This window comes from Camelina sativa, chromosome 6 (assembly GCF_000633955.1).
Source record: "Camelina sativa cultivar DH55 chromosome 6, Cs, whole genome shotgun sequence".
Taxonomy (NCBI): domain Eukaryota; kingdom Viridiplantae; phylum Streptophyta; class Magnoliopsida; order Brassicales; family Brassicaceae; genus Camelina; species Camelina sativa.
Window position 1 is genome coordinate 23,361,880 of NC_025690.1, and position 21,711 is coordinate 23,383,590.

Below are 21,711 nucleotides of genomic sequence, written 5' to 3' on the forward strand. Positions count from 1 at the left end.
AACCCTTTTCTCCCTTTCTGCTCTCTTAGCACTAGGAGTGCTCTTCATTTTCTGAATCTCTTCCATCACAACCTTCTCGACTTTATCAATAGAGTTGAGGAGCTTCTTCTGTGGAGTGAGGGCATCTTCTTCCCCTGTATTCTCTCTAGTGATATCAAGCAGAATCTGATGGACTTTAGCAGTTGAGGGTGGCCAGGGACGCTTGAACCCAACCGATGGACCAGGAGTGACCATAGAGTAGTCATGCTCGAGCTGAGCACCAGACAGTGGTACTAGAGAATCAAGAACTCCAAGCTGTTGTGGTGTTGGGGTCTCAATATCTCGGCCAACGCCTTCTCCCATACGAGCTCTCCTTCTCTCAATAGCCTTCAAAAAGAAGTGTGTAGTTAGAATAAATAGCAAGGCCAAGCAAAGCGTTTTGAACATTCTCCAAATCAAAAAAGGATAAGCCTTTTTCTTTATAGCCATGAGAATACTAATGCCAAATCAGATATAAACAGATTCAAGTTGGCTATAACTCACCCTAACAACAGCGGAAACATCACGGAGCGGGGTTCTTGGATACCAAGAAGGCAACACAGAAGTTGAAGCACGAGCCCTTCCACGCCTAGTAACACCCAAGCTAGTGTTCTCTCGTCCCTGTGGCGATCTAAATTGAATCTGGCCTCTTCTACTACCACCACCAGTACGTCGAATACCGAAATTACCCCTGACAAGCCCACCTCTTCCCGTCATAGATCCTTGACCAATCGACCCAAGTCCTGTAGCTTCCGACGGCACTCTCTGAACCGGAGACCCAAACAAATGGTGATGTGTAGCTGCTGGTTCGTCAATTAAAATGCCATTCGAGCGTCTGTTGAGAAACGCGGCTGGGTAATCTACTGGTCTCTCTATCCTATCTCTTGCTTCGGGCATTTTGATTCAGCACCTCTGCGTTAAAATCGAAGCACGAAACCATTAAAACACAAACCAAAATCTTGTTTTCCATTTTTAATCATATGTTCTTAAACTTCATAAACACCAAGAAATGGAGAACTAAAGCCCAATCACATGACCAAAAAAAAACCTAATTCTAAACATCAACAGTTTTATCAAGAACAGAATCAAATCAAATCTATATACTACCAGCGACAATCGAAAAATGGATTTTACCTAAAATGAATCTTCGATAGATACCTTCGTGAAAGCTCCGACCGGCTTCGTGAATAGTAAAGTGGAGGGGACAAAGAGGAAAAAGGAGAGAGGAGCTTTTAAGAGAGAAACGATCTGGCAAAAAATTTTGAGACCATCTTCTAGGCGGGTTTTCATTATTGAAAATGAAAATTTTTCGAGTTTTCACCTGTGTGCAAAATTTTTGAAATTTTCATCTCACGCGGGATAAATTTTTTCGTTTTTTTTTTCAACGCGCACACAAAATTCGTCAAATTTTTGTCAGATTACACTTTTGTCCTTCTATATTTGAATGGGCTTTCGGCCCAATATCTGCGCCTTTACTAGAGAGACCCATTTAAGTTTTACGTTTCACGATAGAATCCTCACCGTTTTTAAGTGTCACAGAATCCAACCCGGTGCTTTATCAATTACCAGAGATAACCGGTGTGCGTATCGATCGGTCCATGATTTTCTCTGATAAGCCGGCAAAACACTAACCAAAGAACTCAACTTTAATTTCGTAGTTCGTTTCTTCTATTTATAGTTAGACCGATCGAACCGGAGAATTCCACGATTTAATTACAGTCCAATCGGCGTTTGGATTTGGAGTTCGAGTTTGTGACCGACAATGTATAAAAAAGTAAATTAGGTTATGTATATATATATATGTTAAGTTGACAAAAAGATAAATCGTGTCCGTCTGAAGTTTTTATTCCATTAAGACGATCAAAAAAAACTTGGGAAGACGATTCTCGATCTCGACGAAGAAAGAAACGAAGAACGTGACTGAGAGGTAATAACAGAAGAGGTTTTCGTTCCGGTTTGTGTTTCGTTTCATTGTTCTGATTTTTGTGAATTTTTTGGGGTTTCTGTTTCCGATTTGGTGATGGCGAGTTTCGGAGGCGGTGGTGCTGAGGAACAAGCTAGGTTGAATCAGTACGGGTACAAAGTCAATTCGGGTCTTGTTCTCAACAGTGATGAGCGTCGTCGTGGTGATATGAATGAACCTTCTGGAGAATCGGAGAGTCTCAGGGGAAGGATTGATCCTAAATCCTTTGGTGATCGTGTTGTTAAGGGGAAGCCTTATGATGAGTTTGATGAGAGGCTGAACAAATCTAAGAAGAATAAGGAGCGTGATGTTGTTGATTTGGTATCTGCTCGTGAGAGTAAGAGACGTCGTCTTAGGGAGGTGAGTGTGCTAACTGATACGGATGATGGTGGTGTTTATCAGCCAAGGACTAAGGAGACGAGGGCTGCTTTTGAGTTTATGCTTGGTCTTATTCAACTTCAATTGGGTGGGCAGCCTCTTAATGTTGTTTGTGGTGCGGCTGATGAGATTTTGGCTGTTCTCAAGAACGATTCCCTCAAAAGCCATGAGAAGAAGATAGAGATTGAGAAACTACTGAACGTTATTTCTGATCAAGATTTCAACCAGTTTGTTTCGGTTGGGAAACTTATGACGGACTATCAAGAGGGTGGTGACTCTTTAATTGGCTATGCTAGTGAGGATGATTTGGGGGTCGCTCTTGAGTTCGAAGAAGATGATGAGGAGGAGAGGGATCTGCAGGAGGAAGAAGATGATGAGAAGGATGAAGATGCTGTTGAACCTAACAAAAGTGGAGGTTCCCAGGTGGATGCAAGACATGGAAAGGAGGGCACAAGTCTTAATGTTCAGGACATTGATGCCTACTGGCTACAGAGAAAGATATCTCAAGAATATGAACAGAAGATTGATGCACAAGAGTGCCAGAAACTCGCACAAGAGCTGCTTAATATACTTGCTGAGGGTAGTGATAGGGATGTTGAGGTCAAGATGCTTGAGCACCTTCAGTTTGAAAAGTTCACTCTTGCTAAATTTCTGCTGCAAAACCGTCTGAAAATTGTGTGGTGCACCCGTTTCTCTAGGGCAAGAGACCAGATAGAGAGGAATCAAATTGAGGAGGAGATGACGGGGTTGGGACCAGAGTTGGCAGCGATTGTGGAGGAGTTGCATGTAAAAAGAGCAACAGCCAAAGAAAGGGAGGAGAAACGGGAGAGAGATATCAAAGAAGAGGCTCGACTTCTTATGGATGATAATTCTGGTGGTGATGGAGACAGAAGCATGAAAGATGTTGATTTAGAGAATGGTTGGTTGAAGGGTCAGCGTCAGGTGCTGGACCTGGAGAGCCTTGCTTTTAACCAAGGTGGTTTCATGAGGCAGAATAAGAATTGTGAGCTTCCCGATCGCTCTTACAGAGTTCGTGGCAAGGAATTTGATGAGGTTCATGTGCCATGGGTTTCTAAAAAGGTTGATAGTAATGAAAAGCTTGTGAAAATAAGCGATATGCCAGATTGGGCCCAACCAGCTTTTAGGGGAATGCAGCAGTTGAACAGGGTTCAGAGCAAAGTGTATGGGACTGCTCTTTTTAAGGGAGAGAACATTCTTCTTTGTGCTCCAACTGGTGCGGGGAAGATCAATGTTGCTGTGCTCACCATATTGCACCAGCTTGCATTGAATATGAATCCAGATGGAACATTTAATCATGGGAATTACAAAATCGTCTATGTTGCACCTATGAAAGCCCTCGTTGCTGAGGTTGTGGATAATCTATCTGAGCGCTTGAAGGATTATGGAGTTACGGTGAAGGAACTCAGTGGGGATCAGTCCCTTACTGGGCATGAAATCAAAGAGACTCAGATAATTGTTACAACGCCAGAGAAGTGGGATATTGTCACCAGGAAATCGGGAGATCGAACTTATACTCAGCTTGTGAGACTTCTTATAATTGACGAAATTCATCTTCTCAATGACAGTCGAGGGCCTGTGCTTGAAAGTATTGTTGCTAGAACGCTTAGGCAGATTGAAACCACAAAGGAGCATATTCGTCTGGTGGGTTTATCGGCAACACTGCCAAATGATGAAGATGTGGCGTTGTTTTTGCGGGTGGATCTTAAAAGTGGGTTGTTTAAATTTGACCGCAGCTACAGACCTGTGCCTCTTGAGCAGCAGTATATAGGAATTAATGTGAAAAAACCGTTACGGAAGTTCCAGTTGATGAATGAGATTTGTTATCAGAAAGTATTAGCTGGTGCTGGGAAACATCAAGTCCTTATTTTTGTCCATTCGAGGAAGGAAACAGCAAAAACTGCTAGAGCAGTACGGGACACTGCAATGGCAAATGATACCCTCAGCAGATTCTTGAAGGAAGATAGTCAAAGTTATGAAATTCTTCAGAGTCTGGTTGGACTTCTCAAGAATAGTGACCTGAAAGAGCTTCTGCCTTACGGTTTTGCAATTCATCATGCTGGGTTGACAAGGACTGATCGTCAGATAGTTGAGGATCAATTTCGTTTAGGAAATTTGCAAGTGTTGGTTTACACGGCAACTCTAGCATGGGGAGTGAATTTGCCTGCACATACTGTCATTATCAAAGGAACCCAAGTCTATAATCCTGAGAGAGGGGCGTGGATGGAGCTGAGTCCTCTAGATGTTATGCAGATGATTGGTCGTGCCGGAAGACCTCAATATGACCAACGTGGGGAGGGTATTATAATCACTGGATACAGCGAGCTGCAGTATTATCTTAGTTTGATGAATGAGCAACTACCAATTGAAAGCCAGTTTATCTCCAAACTTGCTGATCAGCTCAATGCTGAAATTGTGCTTGGGACAGTTCAGAATGCTAAAGAAGCTTGCCACTGGCTTGGCTATACATATTTATACATCCGTATGGTTCGTAATCCGACACTGTATGGCTTACCGCCTGATGCCCTTGCAAAAGACGTATTATTAGAGGAGAGAAGAGCTGACCTGATACATTCTGCTGCTAATATCTTGGACAAGAACAACCTGATTAAGTATGACAGGAAAAGTGGACACTTCCAGGTTACTGATTTGGGACGCATTGCTAGCTACTACTATATAACCCATGGAACAATAGCTACATATAATGAGAATATGAAGCCAACAATGAGTGATATAGAGCTTTGCCGTCTGTTCTCACTGAGTGAGGAGTTCAAGTATGTCACTGTTCGACAAGACGAGAAGATGGAACTGGCAAAACTTCTGGATCGTGTACCGATCCCTGTCAAGGAAACACTAGAAGATTCTGATGCAAAGATCAATGTTTTGCTGCAAGTATATATTTCAAAGCTAAAGCTCGAGGGTCTTTCTTTGTCATCTGATATGGTTTATATTACCCGGAGTGCTGGACGTCTCCTACGAGCTATTTTTGAGATTAGTTTGAAGAGGGGGTGGGCTCAACTGTCTGAAAAAGCTCTTAACTTGTCTAAAATGGTAGGGAAGAGGATGTGGAATGTTCAGACACCACTCCGGCAGTTTCTTGAAATTCCAAAGGAGGTTCTGATGAAGTTGGACAAGAATGATCTGGTGTGGGAGAGATACTATGATCTATCTTCACAGGAGTTAGGAGAGCTTATTCGTAATCCTAAGATGGGCAGAAAAATTCACAAGTTCATCCGTCAGTTCCCAAAACTGAATCTTAGAGCACATGTTCAGCCGATTTCTCGTTCTGTTCTACAAGTGGAGCTCACCCTGACACCTGATTTTCAGTGGGATGACAAATTACATCAAAATGTTGAACCATTTCTTTTGGTGGGATAACAGTGATGGTGATAATGGTGGAAGACAGTGATGGTGAAAAGATACTTCATTACGAGTATTTCCTTTTGAAAAAGCAGTATATTGATGACGACCACACGTTGAACTTCACTGTACCAATCTCTGAGCCAGTTCCCCCACAGTATTTCATTCGAGTGGTTTCAGACAAATGGCTTGACTCGCCGACTGTGTTACCTATATCTTTCAGGTATCTTATTCTTCCAGAAAAGTATCCACCACCTACGGAGCTACTGGACTTGCAGCCCCTCCCGGTGATGGCCCTAGGGAACCCGTCCTATGAAACTTTGTATCAGGATTTCAAGCATTTCAATCCAGTGCAGACTCAGGTCTTTACTGTTTTGTATAACACAAGTGACAATGTATTGGTTGCTGCTCCCACAGGAAGTGGGAAGACTATATGTGCGGAGTTTGCTATATTGAGGAATCATCTTGAAAGACCTGATTCTGTAATGCGTGTTGTCTATATTGCACCTCTTGAGGGTATTGCTAAGGAGCGGTTTTGTGATTGGGAGAAAAAGTTCGGAAAGGGGCTTGGTTTACGGGTTGTTGAGTTAACTGGGGAGACGGCATTAGATCTTACCCTGCTTGAGAAGGGTCAGATAATTATAAGTACTCCTGAGAAATGGGACGCTTTGTCCCGAAGGTGGAATCACAGAAAATATATTCAGCAGGTTAGTTTGTTCATCGTTGATGAGCTTCATTTAATTGGGGGTCAAGGTGGTCCAGTATTGGAGGTAATTGTCTCGAGAATGAAAAATATTTCAAGTCAGGTCGGGAACAAGATGAGGATTGTTGCATTATCAACTTCCCTTGCAAATGCCAAAGATCTTGGGGAGTGGGTTGGGGCCAGTTCATGTGGCATTTTCAATTTTCCGCCTAATATTCGCCCTGTACCACTGGAGATCCACATTCAAGGGGTGGACATATTGAGTTTTGAAGCGAGAATGCAGGCGATGACTAAGCCAACATACACTGCCATAGTCCAGCATGCCAAGAACAAGAAACCGGCTATCGTTTTTGTCTCGACCCGTAAACATGTCCGTCTTACTGCTGTGGATCTGACAGCATACTCACACATGGACAACATGCAGAACCCTGAGTTCCTGTTAGGAAAGCTGGAAGAACTAGAGCCTTTTGTTAACCAAATTTGCGAGGAAACTCTGAAGGAGACTTTGCGCCATGGTATTGGCTACTTACATGAGGGTTTAAGCAGTATTGATCAGGAGATTGTGACTCAGCTTTTTGAAGCAGGACGGATTCAGGTGTGTGTAATGTCTAGTTCATTGTGTTGGGGTACTCCATTGAAAGCGCATTTGGTTGTTGTAATGGGAACACAATTCTATGATGGACGGGAAAATTCTCATTCGGATTACCCCATCTCCGATCTGCTCCAGATGATGGGGCGTGTTAGCCGACCTCTGCTTGACGACGCTGGGAAGTGCGTGGTCTTCTGCCATGTATCACGTAAAGAGTTTTACAAGAAATTTCTGTATGAAGCCATTCCCGTTGAGAGTCAGTTTCAACATTTCTTGCATGATAATTTCAATGCAGAAGTTCATTCCGGAGTTATAGAAAACAAGCAAGAGGCTGTGGATTATCTTACCTGGAGCTTCATGTACAGGAGGCTTCCCCAGAACCCTAACTACTACAATCTCCAGGGAGTGACCCACAGGCATTTATCTGATCACCTCTCAGAGCTCGTTGAAAACACTTTGTCTGATCTTGAAGTGAGTAAATGCATAGATTCAGAGAATGAGTTGGATCTGTTTCCTCTCAATCTTGGTATCATTGCTTCATATTATTACATCAATTACACCACCATTGAGCGATTCAGTTCTCTCTTGGCTTCCAAGACCAATATGAAGGGTCTTATTGAGATCTTGACTTCAGCTTCGGAGTATGACTTGATTCCTATACGTCCTGGTGAAGAGGACGCAGTTCGGAGACTCATCAATCACCAGAGGTTCTCGTTTGAAAACCCGAAATGCACAGACCCTCATGTGAAGGCAAACGCGCTTCTTCAGGCGCATTTTTCAAGGCAAAAAATCAGCGAGAACCTGGCAATGGATCAGCGTGAGGTCCTCTTATCTGCAACAAGACTTCTTCATGCAATGGTCGATGTGATATCGAGCAAAAATTGTCTGAATCTTGCCCTGTTAGCTATGGAAGTAAGTCAGATGGTGACTCAAGGCATGTGGAATCGAGACTCCATACTTCTGCAGCTTCCCCACTTCACAAAGGACTTAGCCAAAAGGTGCCAAGAGAATCCGGGGAATAACATCGAAACCGTTTTTGATCTTCTGGAAATGGAAGACGAGAAGCGCCAAGAACTTCTCCAAATGTCAGACGCTCAGCTTCTTGACATTGCCAGGTTCTGCAACCGCTTCCCCAACATTGACCTTACATACGAGATTGTGGGCGACAACGAGGTAACCCCTGGAAAAGAGGTCACATTGCAGGTAATGCTGGAGAGAGACATGGAGGGAAGGACAGAGGTGGGACCTGTGAACGCACCAAGATATCCCAAGATTAAAGAAGAAGGTTGGTGGCTAGTCGTTGGAGAAACCAAGACAAACCAGCTGATGGCCATCAAGAAAATCCCTCTGCAACGGAAGGCGGAGGTGAAGTTGGAGTTTGCAGTACCAGCTGAACCAGGAAAGAAGTCGTATACTCTCTACTTCATGTGCGATTCTTACTTGGGTTGTGACGAGGAGTACTCTTTCACTGTTGATGTCAAAGATTTTGCAGATCACATGGAAGAATGATTTATGTTTTCTAGTTAGTTTTTCGTGTCTTTCTTTGCCCTTATGGTCATTAGCTACTTGTCTGATCTTACCTTTTGTAGTCCAACATTTGAAAGCGAAATAAAAGAACAGATTAAGTCCTATTTTATTGCTTAGGATTTTGTTGAAAGCATATAATTTTCTTCTGAAGAGCTTTACATAGACAATTTGGTCTGTTTCGGCTAAAAATATTCAGACATGACATTGTTTCTTTCTTATCCTTCTCTCTGTCCTATCTATACACACTTTATTGCGCACTATATTGACTTCTTCTCCTTGTTCATGCACTTGCAGTGAGCTCTGTTCTCGTTTAAAATCTGTGTAAACCAACAAAGAAGTAGTCTAATCAATTCAATAGGTTTAAACATAGACCGGCCGTTTGGTTATTTCACAATGATAAGGAACTTACCTTGTACTGTCTTTGTAAGTCTTTGATGTAGTCAACAGCTAAATCCAACATATCCGAAGTGTTCGTTTGCTGTTTCAACATAAAGAAACCAACATCATTGAACAGAGTCAACGCAAGGGAAAACAATTTGTTTATGACCAAAAAACCCATTAGAAGAAGTTTCAGAAACTGTACCTTGTCCATGTTAGGAACAAGTTCTTGTAATTTCCTCATTCGCTCGCTTATCCGTGTTCTTCTTACCTGACACAATTGAAAAAATAATTTTTAGGATAGAAGACACTTTTCAAGCATTAATTAGACTTTCTATATTTATACTAGACTATGTTTCAAAAGGACTTCTATTGACATGTAAAGATGGTATTTTAACTAGTTTTAAGTTACCCTTTCAGCGATGCTTCGAGGATGTGTAGCGCAACCACGTTTTGCTCTAATTTTACAAGGAACAGAATCTTGTAACTGAAGATACTTATCCACTGAAACCATGTCCGAAGCTGTAGATGATGACTTCGGTAGACTCAAATGATGCGACAGTAACTGCATTCGATTTCCGGAGTCACCGTTCTGCACAAACCATCAAAACATCATTCAATTCTCAAGAAATCAAACTCCAGTTTCAGCTATTGAGCTATATATATATATATATGTCTAATGACCAAATAACCAAAATAAAGCGGTTAGAGAAGGGAGTTACCTGAGCTCCTAGAAACAATTTGCCATCGTCATCAGTTTCTCTTTTAAGGGAGGATAAGTTATCAATGAAGTTGGAAGGATCATTCCAATGGCTATATTGAAAACTTGTCTCGGGTGAGATTTCAGGTATCTGAGAGAGCATTCCAAGTGAAGAAGGTGGCCTTGAAGAGAGGCTGCAATGGCGTCTTAATCCGTTGGAATGAGATGGACTCACTTCATCTTCTTCGTAATTTATCAAATTCCTCATTGGACCATAACCTGCTAATAGTAGCAAAGTGTAATAGCAAAAACCATCAAACACTTGTTTGTTTATAAATTGACAGATCAGATCTTGTCTTAAAAACATTCAAAAATCTTGAATGAAGGATTGAAACATATATATATATATATATAGAAATATGATTTCAGACTTTCTAAAAAAAAGGAAGAAACTTTTTTTTTTTTTGGGGGCAGAAGAGAGTGAAACGGTACCGTTTTGGTCAGAGAGGTTTGTGAACATTCCGGCGGGGGAGCTGCTTTGCCGGAGAAGATTGGATTCAACTGGTTTCGTGTGGTGATGATTACTCATACCCAGAAATTGATCCAAACCAATAGAATTCATCATCCCTTTACTCTGCCTCGGGTAATGCGGCGGCAAACCCAGAAAACTCGACGGTTCAGGCTGAGGCGGTGGTAGAGTGGCGGCGGCGTATGAAACAGAGGTGTTGCTAGTTAACGAAACAGGAGGCTTATTATCTTCGAACTTAGGTGAAACACCGAGATCTTCGTTTACGCCATCAGAGGTAACGAATCTTGAAAGCAACCTATCGGAGGAGTCGAAGCCACTCTTGTCTTGGTCAACGAAAGAGGAGAGGACAGAGCTAGGAGCTGATCGAAAACGAAGAAGACCACCACCTGACCCAGAAGAAGATATGTGATTCGGGTCGTAAAGATGATTATTCGAATCCATTAATCAAATATGAAAACGACGAGCTTTCCCCTGTTTTGAGTGCTCTGTTTTCTTGACGTTTTGAGAAAGAACAAATTTTGGAGAAACTGTATCTTAAGTTAGCTTTTTCCAACGTCTAACTGTTTGATATGAATCTAATCTTGTCAAGTTCTTGGTTGTGTGTCACTTGGTTCTCGGTTGGGAAGTAAAAAAAACTTGAGCTTGAGGAGCTGTAAGCAGGTGTGTGTAGAATTTGGAGAAGATGATGATAAAACCTTGAAGATGAAGCAAAGGGAGAACGGTGGAGAGAGAGAGAGAGACGATGATGATGATGATGATGAATATATTTATTTGTTTTATCGTCTTTTTTGGGTTTCTGAGTTTCAGAGTCCAACTTTTAATTGCTGAAGATAGCGGCGGATCGAAAAGCAAAAACCCCAAAAGATTATAAATTTGAGAGAAGAAAAAAATATAAAATGAAAAAGAAAAGTTCAGAGGAGGACGTCGTTTTAAGCCGCCTGTGAAGCTGAGTCACGGAAATGCCTTTTTCATTTTTTTCTATTTTATTTAAAAACTTTATGCAAAGTATTTTTATACTATATAAAATGTGAATGAGAAGAAACTGTAGAATTTTACATTATTACTTTATTATACTCTAATACAACTTATATACAGTACAAGACGAGCTAGCATGTGAAGTAAATACCAACCCTAATCAATTTTTTTTTTTACGAGTTTACTGATGAACCCGTGAAAAAATTATTTTTGCTCTACATTATTTCATTTTTATACTACATTTCCTGTTCTTTTTAATTACTAGCTATATGACTTTCTTTTTTTGTCATCTATGATATGACTTCAGTTTTCTTTATTAAAAAAAATATTTGTGTGGGCATTGAAATCCCCTCCTAGTAGGCCATACGATTATAACAAGATCGTATGTTCAATGTTGTGTCGGTAGTTTATAACCGATGTAATAGAATTTTCCAAGGATAGGAAAAAAAAATAAATAATAATAATAAATAAGAGATGTAATATGTGTTTGGTCTTCTGTCCAACAAAAAATAGGGACATTAATAATAACTTCTTGATTACCAAATTTTTGTTTTGCTTTTTATCCATAATCATAGAGTCCATCGTCAGCAAACTATACTGACAAGACAAAATCTAATCTTAATATAGTTAAGACACAAAAACATTCTTTAAATAGAAAGAAAATTGTCGGAAGTACAGTTTTGTAATAAGAGTCAAAAAAAAAATAACATAGCTTTCCGAATCCGATTTTAGGGTTCTCTCACGGAACCGAACCTATTACAGGTACACAGCTTACGCACACGATCGTGACGGAGGATATTGACGCCGTTTACACGCATTGGGAACTTAACGTAAGCTGGCGTCTGACTGGCCAAGATTTGGTGCACGACTTACTACATATGTGATATACGCTACACTTACACACGAGAAAAGATGATAGATACCAAAACTTATAAAAACCTCTCATTGGTCCAGGAATGATACAATGACTTGACTCTACGTGAACGATTCACACGAGATTACCGCCTCGTGATCCAAATCAACGTCCGCCGTCGTTTCACACTTTTTTTTTTCTTTTTGTTTTTCCTTTTCTCTTTTTTTCCTATCTCATTATAAAATCTTATCTTTTTTTTATGTAACTTTAATAATTCACGAGCCTAGCCGCAGCGCCGCCTTTCTAAAATTTAAATCCATCAAAAGCGACCTTGTTTGTTTTACCAATATTTCAATTCAGACCTTTAATGGAAAATTGATACTTTTAGTAGTCCACTTTAAAAAAACTAGTGTCTAGTGGTTACGGTTTTCGAAAACAAAACATATTCGTATCGTATCAATCTGAATTTTTAGCTTTGACATTGTTAAGAATTGGAAAATAAATTAAGAAACCGAAACCATACTTAGATGAAAATAATAATAATATCGTTTGATGAACCGAACCATCGAGTGGATTGGGATGAATTGTTTTGAATGTGAATTTATTCTCTATACTAGCTGTTTCACTCTTTTTATATGGGGACTATGGTTTATGTAAGGCCCTATATATATATATATATATATATATATATATATATATATATATATATGTGTTTTGTATTCTGTAGATGGATATATTGATTGATGACATTGACATAAACTAGCTTACACAGTTTTAAAACTTCGAGCTATATAATAATAAATCAACAAGAAGACAAAATTGTATGCACAAAGCACATGCACATACATAATAATACTACTATTTAAGTATACGTAATATCTTAAGTTATTAACATACAATAATATTTCATGGGAATCAAGTACATATGTTGGGGAGAGAAGATATACCTAAAAGTTGTACAGGCTATATCTAAACTAAACTAATTTAATCACGAATGTGTCGATCTGATCTGATTCGTACATAAGAAAACTGCTTCTTTCAAATCACACCAGTATTTTCTCAAAGGAATCTTACAAATATTTTCCAAATCATATCACACCCAAATGTTCTCAAGTGCTCTCACTTCGAAACAGGTCATACTCTTTTTAGTTTTTGTAAAGACGTACATAACACAAACTCTTCATTGTTGAAGCTATTTTCGAAAAGAAAAAAAATACTCAGTGGTCTCAACATTTTTTCTTCTAAATGCAATGGATAGAACGTGGAAAACACCCAAAATAAAAATAAAAAAAGAAAAAAAGAAATGGAGATTAAAGAACCAAAATAGGACGTTTAAGGGTATCTCCAATCTTACTCTATTTTAGAGTCAAATCTCTATTATAGAGTAACATTTGTTCAAACCCTACTATATATTTTATTTTAAAATAGAGAAAAATGTATGATTGATCTATATATAGAGCAATTCTATTTTCACCTTTATTTTTTTACATTACCTCTATTTTATAGTTAGAAATAGAGTAATACATTTAAGTAAAATAAAGATATATTGAAAATGGTCTTATAAGTTCAATTTAAAGATTTGGCCTTCTGAAAATTATAAAAGCAAAATCCCGTCCGTGGCTTTGTGGATGGGAACATGGACACGTGAGAGACCCCATTAGCTTGTTTCTCTATGTTGTATAGATTTTGTTTTTCTTATTGTTTGATAGTATTTGAATTTTAATAATTTTTTTAAAAAAACGATTCCCCAACAATTTATTTATGTTTCTGCAGAAAAAAATAGATTACATTGATAGAAGTGGGGAATCGTGGTCCAGGCTTTGGCTTTTTATAATGTCAACAAGCTCAAAAAAGGGGGCCTTCTCCTATTTTATTTTTTCTTCAAAAGGAGCTTCTAAATTAAGCAAGTGTTCCTCTCCTTTTTTAATTTAATTTTCTCGAGTGGGCTGCTAAATTTGGAAGTAATCAATCGTGCTGGGGCAAGATATGTTTTTTGTCATGAAATCTTTAATTTTTGGTTTATAAAAGTCATACTTTTTGTTGTGAATTTGAAACAAAGGACCAACGGTGGGATATGATCGTGTTTGATGTTCTGACAAAAATCTATATTCGAAATAGATTTGATTTTGCCTTTCTTTCATTGCTAACGATCGGTTCTAAATTCATTTCTCGCAAGTCCATGCGCAAGAAAGATGCAATCATGCGATTGAGCTTTTTAGTGTTTGTTAATTAACTACTATTCCATTACATAGTTAGAACACTGAAAAGCATCTGAGTTTTTTTTATTTTTCCCTCTTAACTATGATCTTTCAAAAATCTATGCGTCTAATCAAAATCGAATCCAAGTTTTGAAATACATATATATAATTATAAAACCACTTGGAGTTATATTAATATGATTCTCTAGTACTTTTGGAAAGAGAGGATCTATCATGCAAGGACTGTCAACGTAACTTTGTATTTTTTTATTCAAAGTTATAGTTTGAGAAGGTTTTTGAAACAGATATTTATCAATTTTCATATTCATTATTATCCATATAAGATTCTAGCTAGACACAACCAAACGCTCTTCCTTAAAATACAAGGAATAATATGTGATAATAAACAGATACACACAGCCACTTGATACGGAAATTAACCATAAACCCTTCAGTTAAACTCACCATATAAACTACTAAAACTCCACTTTGCCTGAGATTAATTAACATACACAATTAATACCACTTCCCGGACTCTTTCAGAAAAAGGTTTAGTCCGATTTGATTCTACCTAGACTCTCAGACACAGATCTCATCCTAGGGCGCATCTCCGGGTTCATTTCCGTGCAATTTAAAGCGACATGAATGGTTGCAATAACCTGTTTATCTTCAAAACGCTGTCGTAGAAGCTTCGGGTCTAAGATCTCAGCCAACAACCTTTCTTCCTTGTGCCACTTCCTCAAAACATTCACGAGTTCTTCTCCTTCGTTTTCAGAGGAACCATTAGGTAACCGACCAGTCAACAACTCCAATAGAATCACACCAAATGAATAAACATCGCTTTTCTGAGATGATTTGCAACCAGAAGAAACTCGGGCTTCGGGTGCAAGGTAAGCAGCTGCATGAGCTGAGAGCGAGAGTCTTGCGGAAAATCCTTGGTCAATGCTTTGCGTTCTGGTTGATGATAGTGAATCATCAATGAGTTTGGGATAACCCGAAACCAGACGTGAGAGACCAAAACCTGAGATGTGAGGGTGGTTCTCATTATCTAACAGGATTTTGTTTGATTTAAGGTTGCCGTGTACATACTTTCTCGAACTGTATTCATGTATATACATCAAACCCCGAGAAGTGCCTTGTGCTATACGTAACCTCTCGGCCCAAGAGAGTGGAGGCCGAGTATTTGAAGGTCCACCTACAAGTAAAATCAAACGCCGTCTCAGAAAACCAGTGACACCGATACGTAATGCCTCATACATATAATGCTAACTAAACTTACCAACGCATACATACAAACTTACCAACGCACCAAAAAGAAATCTTCTTTATGTCACATTAAACACTCTTTAAAGTACCATCAGCTCACCTAAGTGACCTAACCTACTTAAATTTTCCCATAAGAAAACAAGACCACACATCACACACTATAGTGCTCTATCTAATTCAAAATCCCCCATAGAGAATCAAATCTAGATGTTTTTTTTTTGTGGTAGGTAGAGAGATCGATGCTTGTCCTCGACCTCTACTGTAGTTACAACACTCAGCACATGTAAACACAGTAAAGCTTTGAACAATAAAAACAAGGAGAAGAAGCCAACAAGTTAGTCAATACAAACACAATCAGACAGAAACAAAAAAAGCTCTGTACTTTATAGTCCTATCCTATCTACAGAGCAAGTACAAATTAAACCTTGTACTTAGTGGTTGATTCGATTGATGCAGAGTTAGCATTTTAAAAAATTGAAAATTTAGATTAGTGGTTTTTACCATGTAAGGCAGAGTACAAGCTGCCATTGCTGATGAAATCAGTGATGAGAAGCTTCTCGTCCTCTGCATAGTAGTAAGCTCTAAGCCTTACGATGTTAGGGTGATTGATCCTACCAATGGTCTCAGCTTCATTCACAAAGTCCTTAAACCGCCACGTGGCGTTGCCGTCGCTGAGTCTTCTAACGGCGACAACAGTGGAGGACGATTCAGCCGCCACTACTCTGTACACAATCCCGCTTCTGCTCTTGCCTATGACGTAAGCGGATGCTCTCAGCAAATCCTCAAGCTCGAGCTCGAATCCTTCGTCAAACGCTACGAATTTACCTTCTTGCCCTTCCTCGTCGAACTCCGAGACCACCGTCGTCGTCGTCGTCTTTGTCTCTGTTTTGTACCCGTCGGAGGAGCTTCGTTTTTTCCGGATTAGCCATACGGAGATAGAAACAGCTCCGATTACAATCGAAACGCCAGAAATCAGAGAGACCGTCACTGATCCGGTGATCTGCTGCTTCTTCTCCTCCTTTGCGTCGTCGTTGCTGATTACGCTAGGGTTTGGTTTCTGGAGTTCCGGCTTCGAAGTGACGAAACTAGGGGTTTTGATTTCTTCGCACGGCGTTTGCAATGGTAAGCCGCAGAGATGAGAGTTTCCGGCGAACGCGATTGGTCCTTGATTCAACAGAGATCCCACCTGAGGTACTTTTCCGGTTAGATTGTTGTGACTGAAATCTAAGCTGACGTGAACTGGAAATCGACCGTACGACGGTGGAATCTCGCCGGTGAATCGGTTATACGAAAGGTTTAGAGTTCCGGCGAGGCTTCCGAGTTCAGCGAGTGACTCAGGGAGTGAACCGTTGAGATGGTTAGAGGAGAAATCGAGGTGGTTGAGAGATGTCATGGACTTGATTTGGACCGGGATTGGACCGGAGAGTGAGTTATGAGAGAGATCGATGTACCGGAGCTTGGTTGCTTGGAAAAGACGAACCGGTACGGTTTTGGAGAAATTGTTGTGAGCTAGATCGAGCCGGTTCAGCGAGTCGAGTAAACCGAGTTCTGATGGAATGTAACCGGAGAGACTTTTCCCCAAGAGTACTAGTGAGGTGACTCGGCCGTTTGTGCAGACGATCCCGGACCAACGGCAAGGAGTCGGGTCGGATTCAGACCAGTGGGTCATTACTCGGGTCGGGTCGTTATCGACGGCGGATTTGAGAGCTAGTAAAGATAAACCGTCGGAATTGAGCGAGGAGCAAAGGCTCATGCAGACAAAGATTGAAGAAACTAGAAGTGAAAGAACACAAAGTAATTTCATTAAATCTATTTCTTGAAACTTTTTGTTTGTTATAAAGAAGCAACGAGAAGTTGCTGCAGAGGAAAATGATAAACAGTGAAGACGAAGGAGAAGGATTATAATGGGAGATTTGACCGAGGTTGGTGGATTCTTTTATGGTTTTGATTTCATGTTAGCAACGTGTAGTAATGTAGTCATGAACCTCATGATCAGTTTTTTGAATTCTTGTGCGTAGGAATATGATTTCAAATGATAATAATATACTGTAATATATACTGTAAACTTTTTTTTAAATATATAGCATATCGGGATTTGCCTTTTGGATTTTTGTGGTTCTTTAATTATTTTTCTGTAAACGTTTTTTGTAAGTTTTAGTTATTGATTGATGCAGGTGGCTTGTAGTCACATTTATAATTTTTGTCTTAAAGAGTTGATGATACTGTATATAGGGTCTAATAGGGTCATTACAACTTAACTACAATATATAGTACTACTAAGAAATAAAAATATGGAAAAGATATATCAACCATTGAGAAAAATTAATTTGCAGTTGTATATTAGTGGAGAATGAATGGTACAGTAATCACCAATCATATAATCATTGAAGAAAAAACTTAAAATAAAAATAAAAGTAGGTATCTTTAAATGCTTAAAATCTTTAACTCATATAGGACACTTTGAGGCTTGAGCCATTGTACAGTCCTACCAGATCTATAATTATTTTACTTTTTACAAGATCTAGCTGTAATTAAAAAAAAAGTTTATAACATGTTTAAGATTAATGTGAGGAGAATGGAACTCTATTGTAGAATCTTATTACTAAAGGTGGAGGGATCATATGTGTTTTTGGAGCTATGAATTTGAATTCAGCTGAGAATATTTATTCAAATTAAAGGATAATAGATCGTCAAAAAAAAAAAAATTTATTCAAATTAAAGGAGGGAAGAGACGACGGGGGAGAGTGGATTGTGTCAGAGAAAACCATTAACCAACCGACAAAGTAAACCACACACAAAGATGCATTTGAAAAGAAAAGATGCCACTTCTGTTTTAATCCTATTCGTATGGGCACTTCTGTAAATAAACACGAGGAGAGTGTCACAAGTTCCATTGTTGGGTTTATTTATTATTGATTTATTTCAATTTCAAGCACTATATTATCTAGTTATCTCTCGGTTCCAAATTCAAGCAACATCATATGAATATGTATCACTCAATCCACTTAGTAACACACACACACACACCTATCAAATGATCAACATCCAGCTTTTAGTTCATAATAAAAATTACTCTCTCTGTTAACACACACACACAAACATCTTGCTGTTTTTGGTACAAACACTAGGACTCTTATGCAGTGAGTGAGATGAGCCAAGTTTGGTAAACTCTTTTAACGGTCCATTTGGCCCCAATAAATCGGTAAAAAACACAGCCAAATTTTTAAGATCAATTCAACTTAAATGATTGGGTGGGGGACGGACACGTCTTGTCGTTTTCAGAATTCGAGCGTGGCACTCTGATTCATCTCGAGCTATTTTTTGCTTTATTGTTATTTGTCACAATAGTGAGGTTCACTTATTTTCTTTTCCCCATTTCAATCTGAAAATCGAGTCATTTAGAGGGGTGAACGAACAATGGACCTTGACCAAGAGAAGAAGANAAAAAAAAAAAAAAAAAAAAGAGTATACCGAACGAAGCCCAAAAGGCCCATAAGGCCATAGCGGTTGGGATCCAATCAAAGCGTCCTTCTCTCTCTCTCCCTCTCCCTCTCCCTCTCCCTCTCATCGTCTCATAAATGAGAGTATTATTTTCACTCTCTCTCTCTCTATAAAAATGGTGGCTTTTTATTTAACAAACAGAGACGCACTCCAAAGCTAACGTTGCTTTCGTCCCACTCCAAATGGCTCTTCTGTAAATGATTTTACATCCTTCACACACTCTTACGAAGAAGAAGAAGAAGACTTTTCTTTCTTCAGGAAGCTTTCAAACTTAAAATTCCCCATCTTTTCTTTCTCAATTTTCGAATTTTCCGAGTCGAACGATTTTAAAACTCCAAAAAAGAAGCAGCTTAACTCGAACGAGTTGATCAAGTCGGTCGGTTCTGGTTTTTCTCTGAATTTCACCTCGGTTATTTCCGGTTTAAGCTTTATTTTTTTCCCGATTATGGATCTGACCCAAGGGTTCGGAGCTAGATCCGGCATTGGACCGGTGACCGGACTTGAATCGCTCAATTTCAGCGACGAATTTCGCCAATTGGTGACGGCGATGCCACCGGAGGATACTGGCGGCTCTTTCACGGCTTTGCTCGAGATGCCTGTGACTCAAGCCATGGAGCTTCTCCATTTCGCAGATTCACCGTCTTCTCAGGCCAACATTACCAAACTCGCCGGAGATAATATCGCTCCTCCTCACCCTTTCGGGACTTTGACTTTTCCTTCCAACTCCCTTCTCTTGGACCGCGCCGCTCGTTTCTCGTTGATTGCTACTGAGCAAAACGGATATTTCTCTTCCGGCGATACTCCGAGTTCTAGCGCGAATCTGGACGGAGGAGTCAAGGCCGAGCCTGCTGAGACTGATTCAATTTCGGAGAATCAGAATTCGAAACACAACAAGAGGAAAGAACGCGAGAAGAAGGTGATACTACCAAATTGCTCAAAGGAAATCAAAAACACTTTGATCCAATAACGAGATAGTTTCTAACTCCTTATTTCATTAATTTCTAGGGTAAAAGCTCGATGAAGAAGACCAAGAGCTCCGTTGAGGCAGACAAGTTGCCGTATGTTCACGTTAGAGCTCGTCGTGGTCAAGCTACTGATAACCATAGCTTAGCAGAGCGAGTAAGTAATTCACATTTCTCACAAGCAAAGCATGGTTGTTGTTATATTAGTTTTTTAATTAGTGGCTACGTTAATTAATCATTAAACTCTTCTTGATTATAGGCAAGAAGAGAAAAGATAAACGCACGAATGAAGCTGCTACAGGAACTGGTCCCAGGCTGTGATAAGGTTTGTCTTTAGATTAGTGACCTTTTTCATCAATAATTAGATCTTCGTTTGTTGATTAAAGACAGAACCTTTCTTTATTAGACCAACCCCCCAAAAAAGTGAAATCATTTTTTCTGATCTTTCTATCATCTGAAGATGTGGTTTGATAAGAAGTTAAATCCTTTTCACTTTCTTTTTATATGAATAAAATTGTAGTGCTAAGTTCCTCTTATATGAAAAGGAATTTTTTTTTTGTGGTGTGCCAAAAGACCAAAACCACTAGTTTGGTAATTTCAGTTCCTTGAATATCTTAACTTTATTTTCGTGTGGGGAAGAATATCTCACGGGTCACAACCATTTAGGTTAACTAGTAGTAGTAATACGGAAGTGATGTGACATTGTTCAATAGATTCTTGTTTCGTCTTCCCAAAGTGTATTCATTGAGCTTGAAGCTTACTCCATAAATGACTATAATGGATTTATGATGTGGGAATGCTAGCTGGAGTGTTCCCTTGAGGTTATGGGTTGAGGGGACAGATTCTGGTGGATAGATCAAGGTCATACTGGGTTTTGGGGTCCATCTTTCGATAATAAGTGGCAAAAGTTGCAGGCTTTCAATGGAGGGTGAGGACTGTAGTATTGTCTCTAAGAAGTTTGGTATCTATCAAATATAAAGAGGGTGAGGAGTGTAGTATCGTCAGTAATATTGTTATATGCTTTGAGTCCCACATTACCTAATTGGTTGGAAACATGATGTGACACTCCTGCAGACAGCTAACTAATCGATAGATATCTTGGAATTTAGCAGCAATTATTGGTGGAAGGAGATGATGATAGGTGACAACTCTTTAAGAGTTTGTCAAATCTGTGGGGCTCGGGGGCTTGATTGTTTGTTCATGAAATCTTTGATAATTTCTGGAATTCATGTTTCTAAACGAGAGATGTTGCTCTGGCAAACTAGTAGAGTTGTTGAGATTATAAAAGCCGTTTACGTTTTACATGGTAGGACTAACTTAGTCATCTCTAAGTGAAAGCTGATATGTTTCACGAATTGAGTTGATGATGGAAGTCCAAATCCCTTTTGCAGAGCGGCTCTCTTATGGATGGTAGCTTCAATGGAGAGTCTTATCATCAGCTGCAACAATGGCCTTACGATGGCTACCATCAGCCGGAATGGGGAAGAGAAGAAGATCATCATCAAGATTTCCCAAATCAGGTGAAAATGGAGCTCTGAAGTTGGAAACACTTTGACATGCTTGTGTACATATATATGAGTTAATATATCTCCCTAAAGTCTCGATTGTTGAATTAGAGGTAGAAGCAAATGGTTATGATCGTTTCAGGTCTCTCTGTTCATGGCCTTTCTATATATATTTACTAGTTTCCTCAATGTAGAATTCAGAATGTTTCCCTTGAAGAGAAGTATATGAAGAAGATTTGATACGTTACTGTGCAAATACGATGTCGTAGATTGAATATAAGCCAATAA

General features: G+C 39.4%; 4 protein-coding genes and 1 pseudogene across 7 annotated transcripts in view; 2 read left to right on the forward strand and 3 right to left on the reverse strand.

Moving 5' to 3' along the window:
• Window positions 1-1,346, reverse strand: part of LOC104793146 (protein POLYCHOME) — a 4,201-nt gene extending 2,855 nt beyond the window's left edge. The window contains exons 1-3 of the mRNA XM_019246429.1: window positions 1,153-1,346; window positions 523-930; window positions 4-366 (exon numbers count right to left, since the gene is read on the reverse strand). Coding sequence (XP_019101974.1) covers window positions 4-366; window positions 523-915 — 756 coding nt within the window. The 5' untranslated portion in view covers window positions 916-930; window positions 1,153-1,346. The remainder of the gene's footprint in view (window positions 1-3; window positions 367-522; window positions 931-1,152) is intronic.
• LOC104793148 lies at window positions 1,860-8,660 on the forward strand (annotated as a pseudogene).
• LOC104793147 (transcription factor bHLH130) lies at window positions 8,641-11,035 on the reverse strand. 2 transcript variants are annotated; one of them, XM_010519442.2, is made up of 6 exons: window positions 10,127-11,035; window positions 9,657-9,913; window positions 9,347-9,526; window positions 9,140-9,205; window positions 8,966-9,034; window positions 8,641-8,873 (listed from the first exon to the last, which is right to left on the reverse strand). In XM_010519442.2, exons 1-6 carry the CDS (start codon window positions 10,602-10,604, stop codon window positions 8,814-8,816), a joined length of 1,110 nt encoding a protein of 369 aa, XP_010517744.1. In that variant the 5' UTR covers window positions 10,605-11,035; the 3' UTR covers window positions 8,641-8,813. The 2 variants fall into 2 exon arrangements, with proteins under 2 accessions (XP_010517744.1, XP_010517743.1); XM_010519441.2 differs by having other exon boundaries at window positions 9,657-9,916.
• On the reverse strand, window positions 14,544-17,483 carry LOC104793150 (receptor protein kinase-like protein ZAR1). Its single transcript, XM_010519443.2, has 2 exons — window positions 15,957-17,483; window positions 14,544-15,384 (listed from the first exon to the last, which is right to left on the reverse strand). The coding sequence occupies exons 1-2, from the start codon at window positions 17,257-17,259 to the stop codon at window positions 14,741-14,743; spliced, it is 1,947 nt and encodes a 648-aa protein (XP_010517745.1). The 5' UTR covers window positions 17,260-17,483; the 3' UTR covers window positions 14,544-14,740.
• Window positions 19,025-21,665, forward strand: LOC104793151 (transcription factor bHLH48-like). Of its 3 annotated transcripts, XR_002032407.1 has the most exons (5): window positions 19,027-19,872; window positions 19,962-20,075; window positions 20,178-20,901; window positions 21,031-21,224; window positions 21,310-21,394. XR_002032407.1 is itself a non-coding variant. In XM_010519444.2 (4 exons), exons 1-4 carry the CDS (start codon window positions 19,402-19,404, stop codon window positions 21,454-21,456), a joined length of 798 nt encoding a protein of 265 aa, XP_010517746.1. In that variant the 5' UTR covers window positions 19,025-19,401; the 3' UTR covers window positions 21,457-21,665. The 3 variants fall into 3 exon arrangements, 1 of the variants encoding a protein (XP_010517746.1); XM_010519444.2 differs by lacking the exon at window positions 21,031-21,224 and having other exon boundaries at window positions 19,025-19,872; window positions 20,178-20,243; window positions 21,310-21,665; XR_002032406.1 differs by having other exon boundaries at window positions 20,178-21,224.

What these genes read in the sequence shown, in the direction of transcription:
- LOC104793147 (XM_010519441.2), bottom strand. Translation starts at nt 10,604, where the DNA reads ATGGATTCGAATAATCATCTTTACGACCCGAATCACATATCTTCTTCT. An exon ending in AATTGTTTCTAGGAGCTCAG is followed by an intron (nt 9,527 to 9,656) that starts GTAACTCCCTTC and finishes TGGTTTGTGCAG; the next exon opens with AACGGTGACTCCGGAAATCG. An exon ending in ACTTACAAAGACAGTACAAG is followed by an intron (nt 8,874 to 8,965) that starts GTAAGTTCCTTA and finishes TGGTTTACACAG; the next exon opens with ATTTTAAACGAGAACAGAGC.
- LOC104793150 (XM_010519443.2), bottom strand. Translation starts at nt 17,259, where the DNA reads ATGAAATTACTTTGTGTTCTTTCACTTCTAGTTTCTTCAATCTTTGTC. An exon ending in CTTGTACTCTGCCTTACATG is followed by an intron (nt 15,385 to 15,956) that starts GTAAAAACCACT and finishes TTTTACTTGTAG; the next exon opens with GTGGACCTTCAAATACTCGG.
- LOC104793151 (XM_010519444.2), top strand. Translation starts at nt 19,402, where the DNA reads ATGGATCTGACCCAAGGGTTCGGAGCTAGATCCGGCATTGGACCGGTG. An exon ending in ACCATAGCTTAGCAGAGCGA is followed by an intron (nt 20,076 to 20,177) that starts GTAAGTAATTCA and finishes TCTTGATTATAG; the next exon opens with GCAAGAAGAGAAAAGATAAA. An exon ending in TGGTCCCAGGCTGTGATAAG is followed by an intron (nt 20,244 to 21,309) that starts GTTTGTCTTTAG and finishes TCCCTTTTGCAG; the next exon opens with AGCGGCTCTCTTATGGATGG.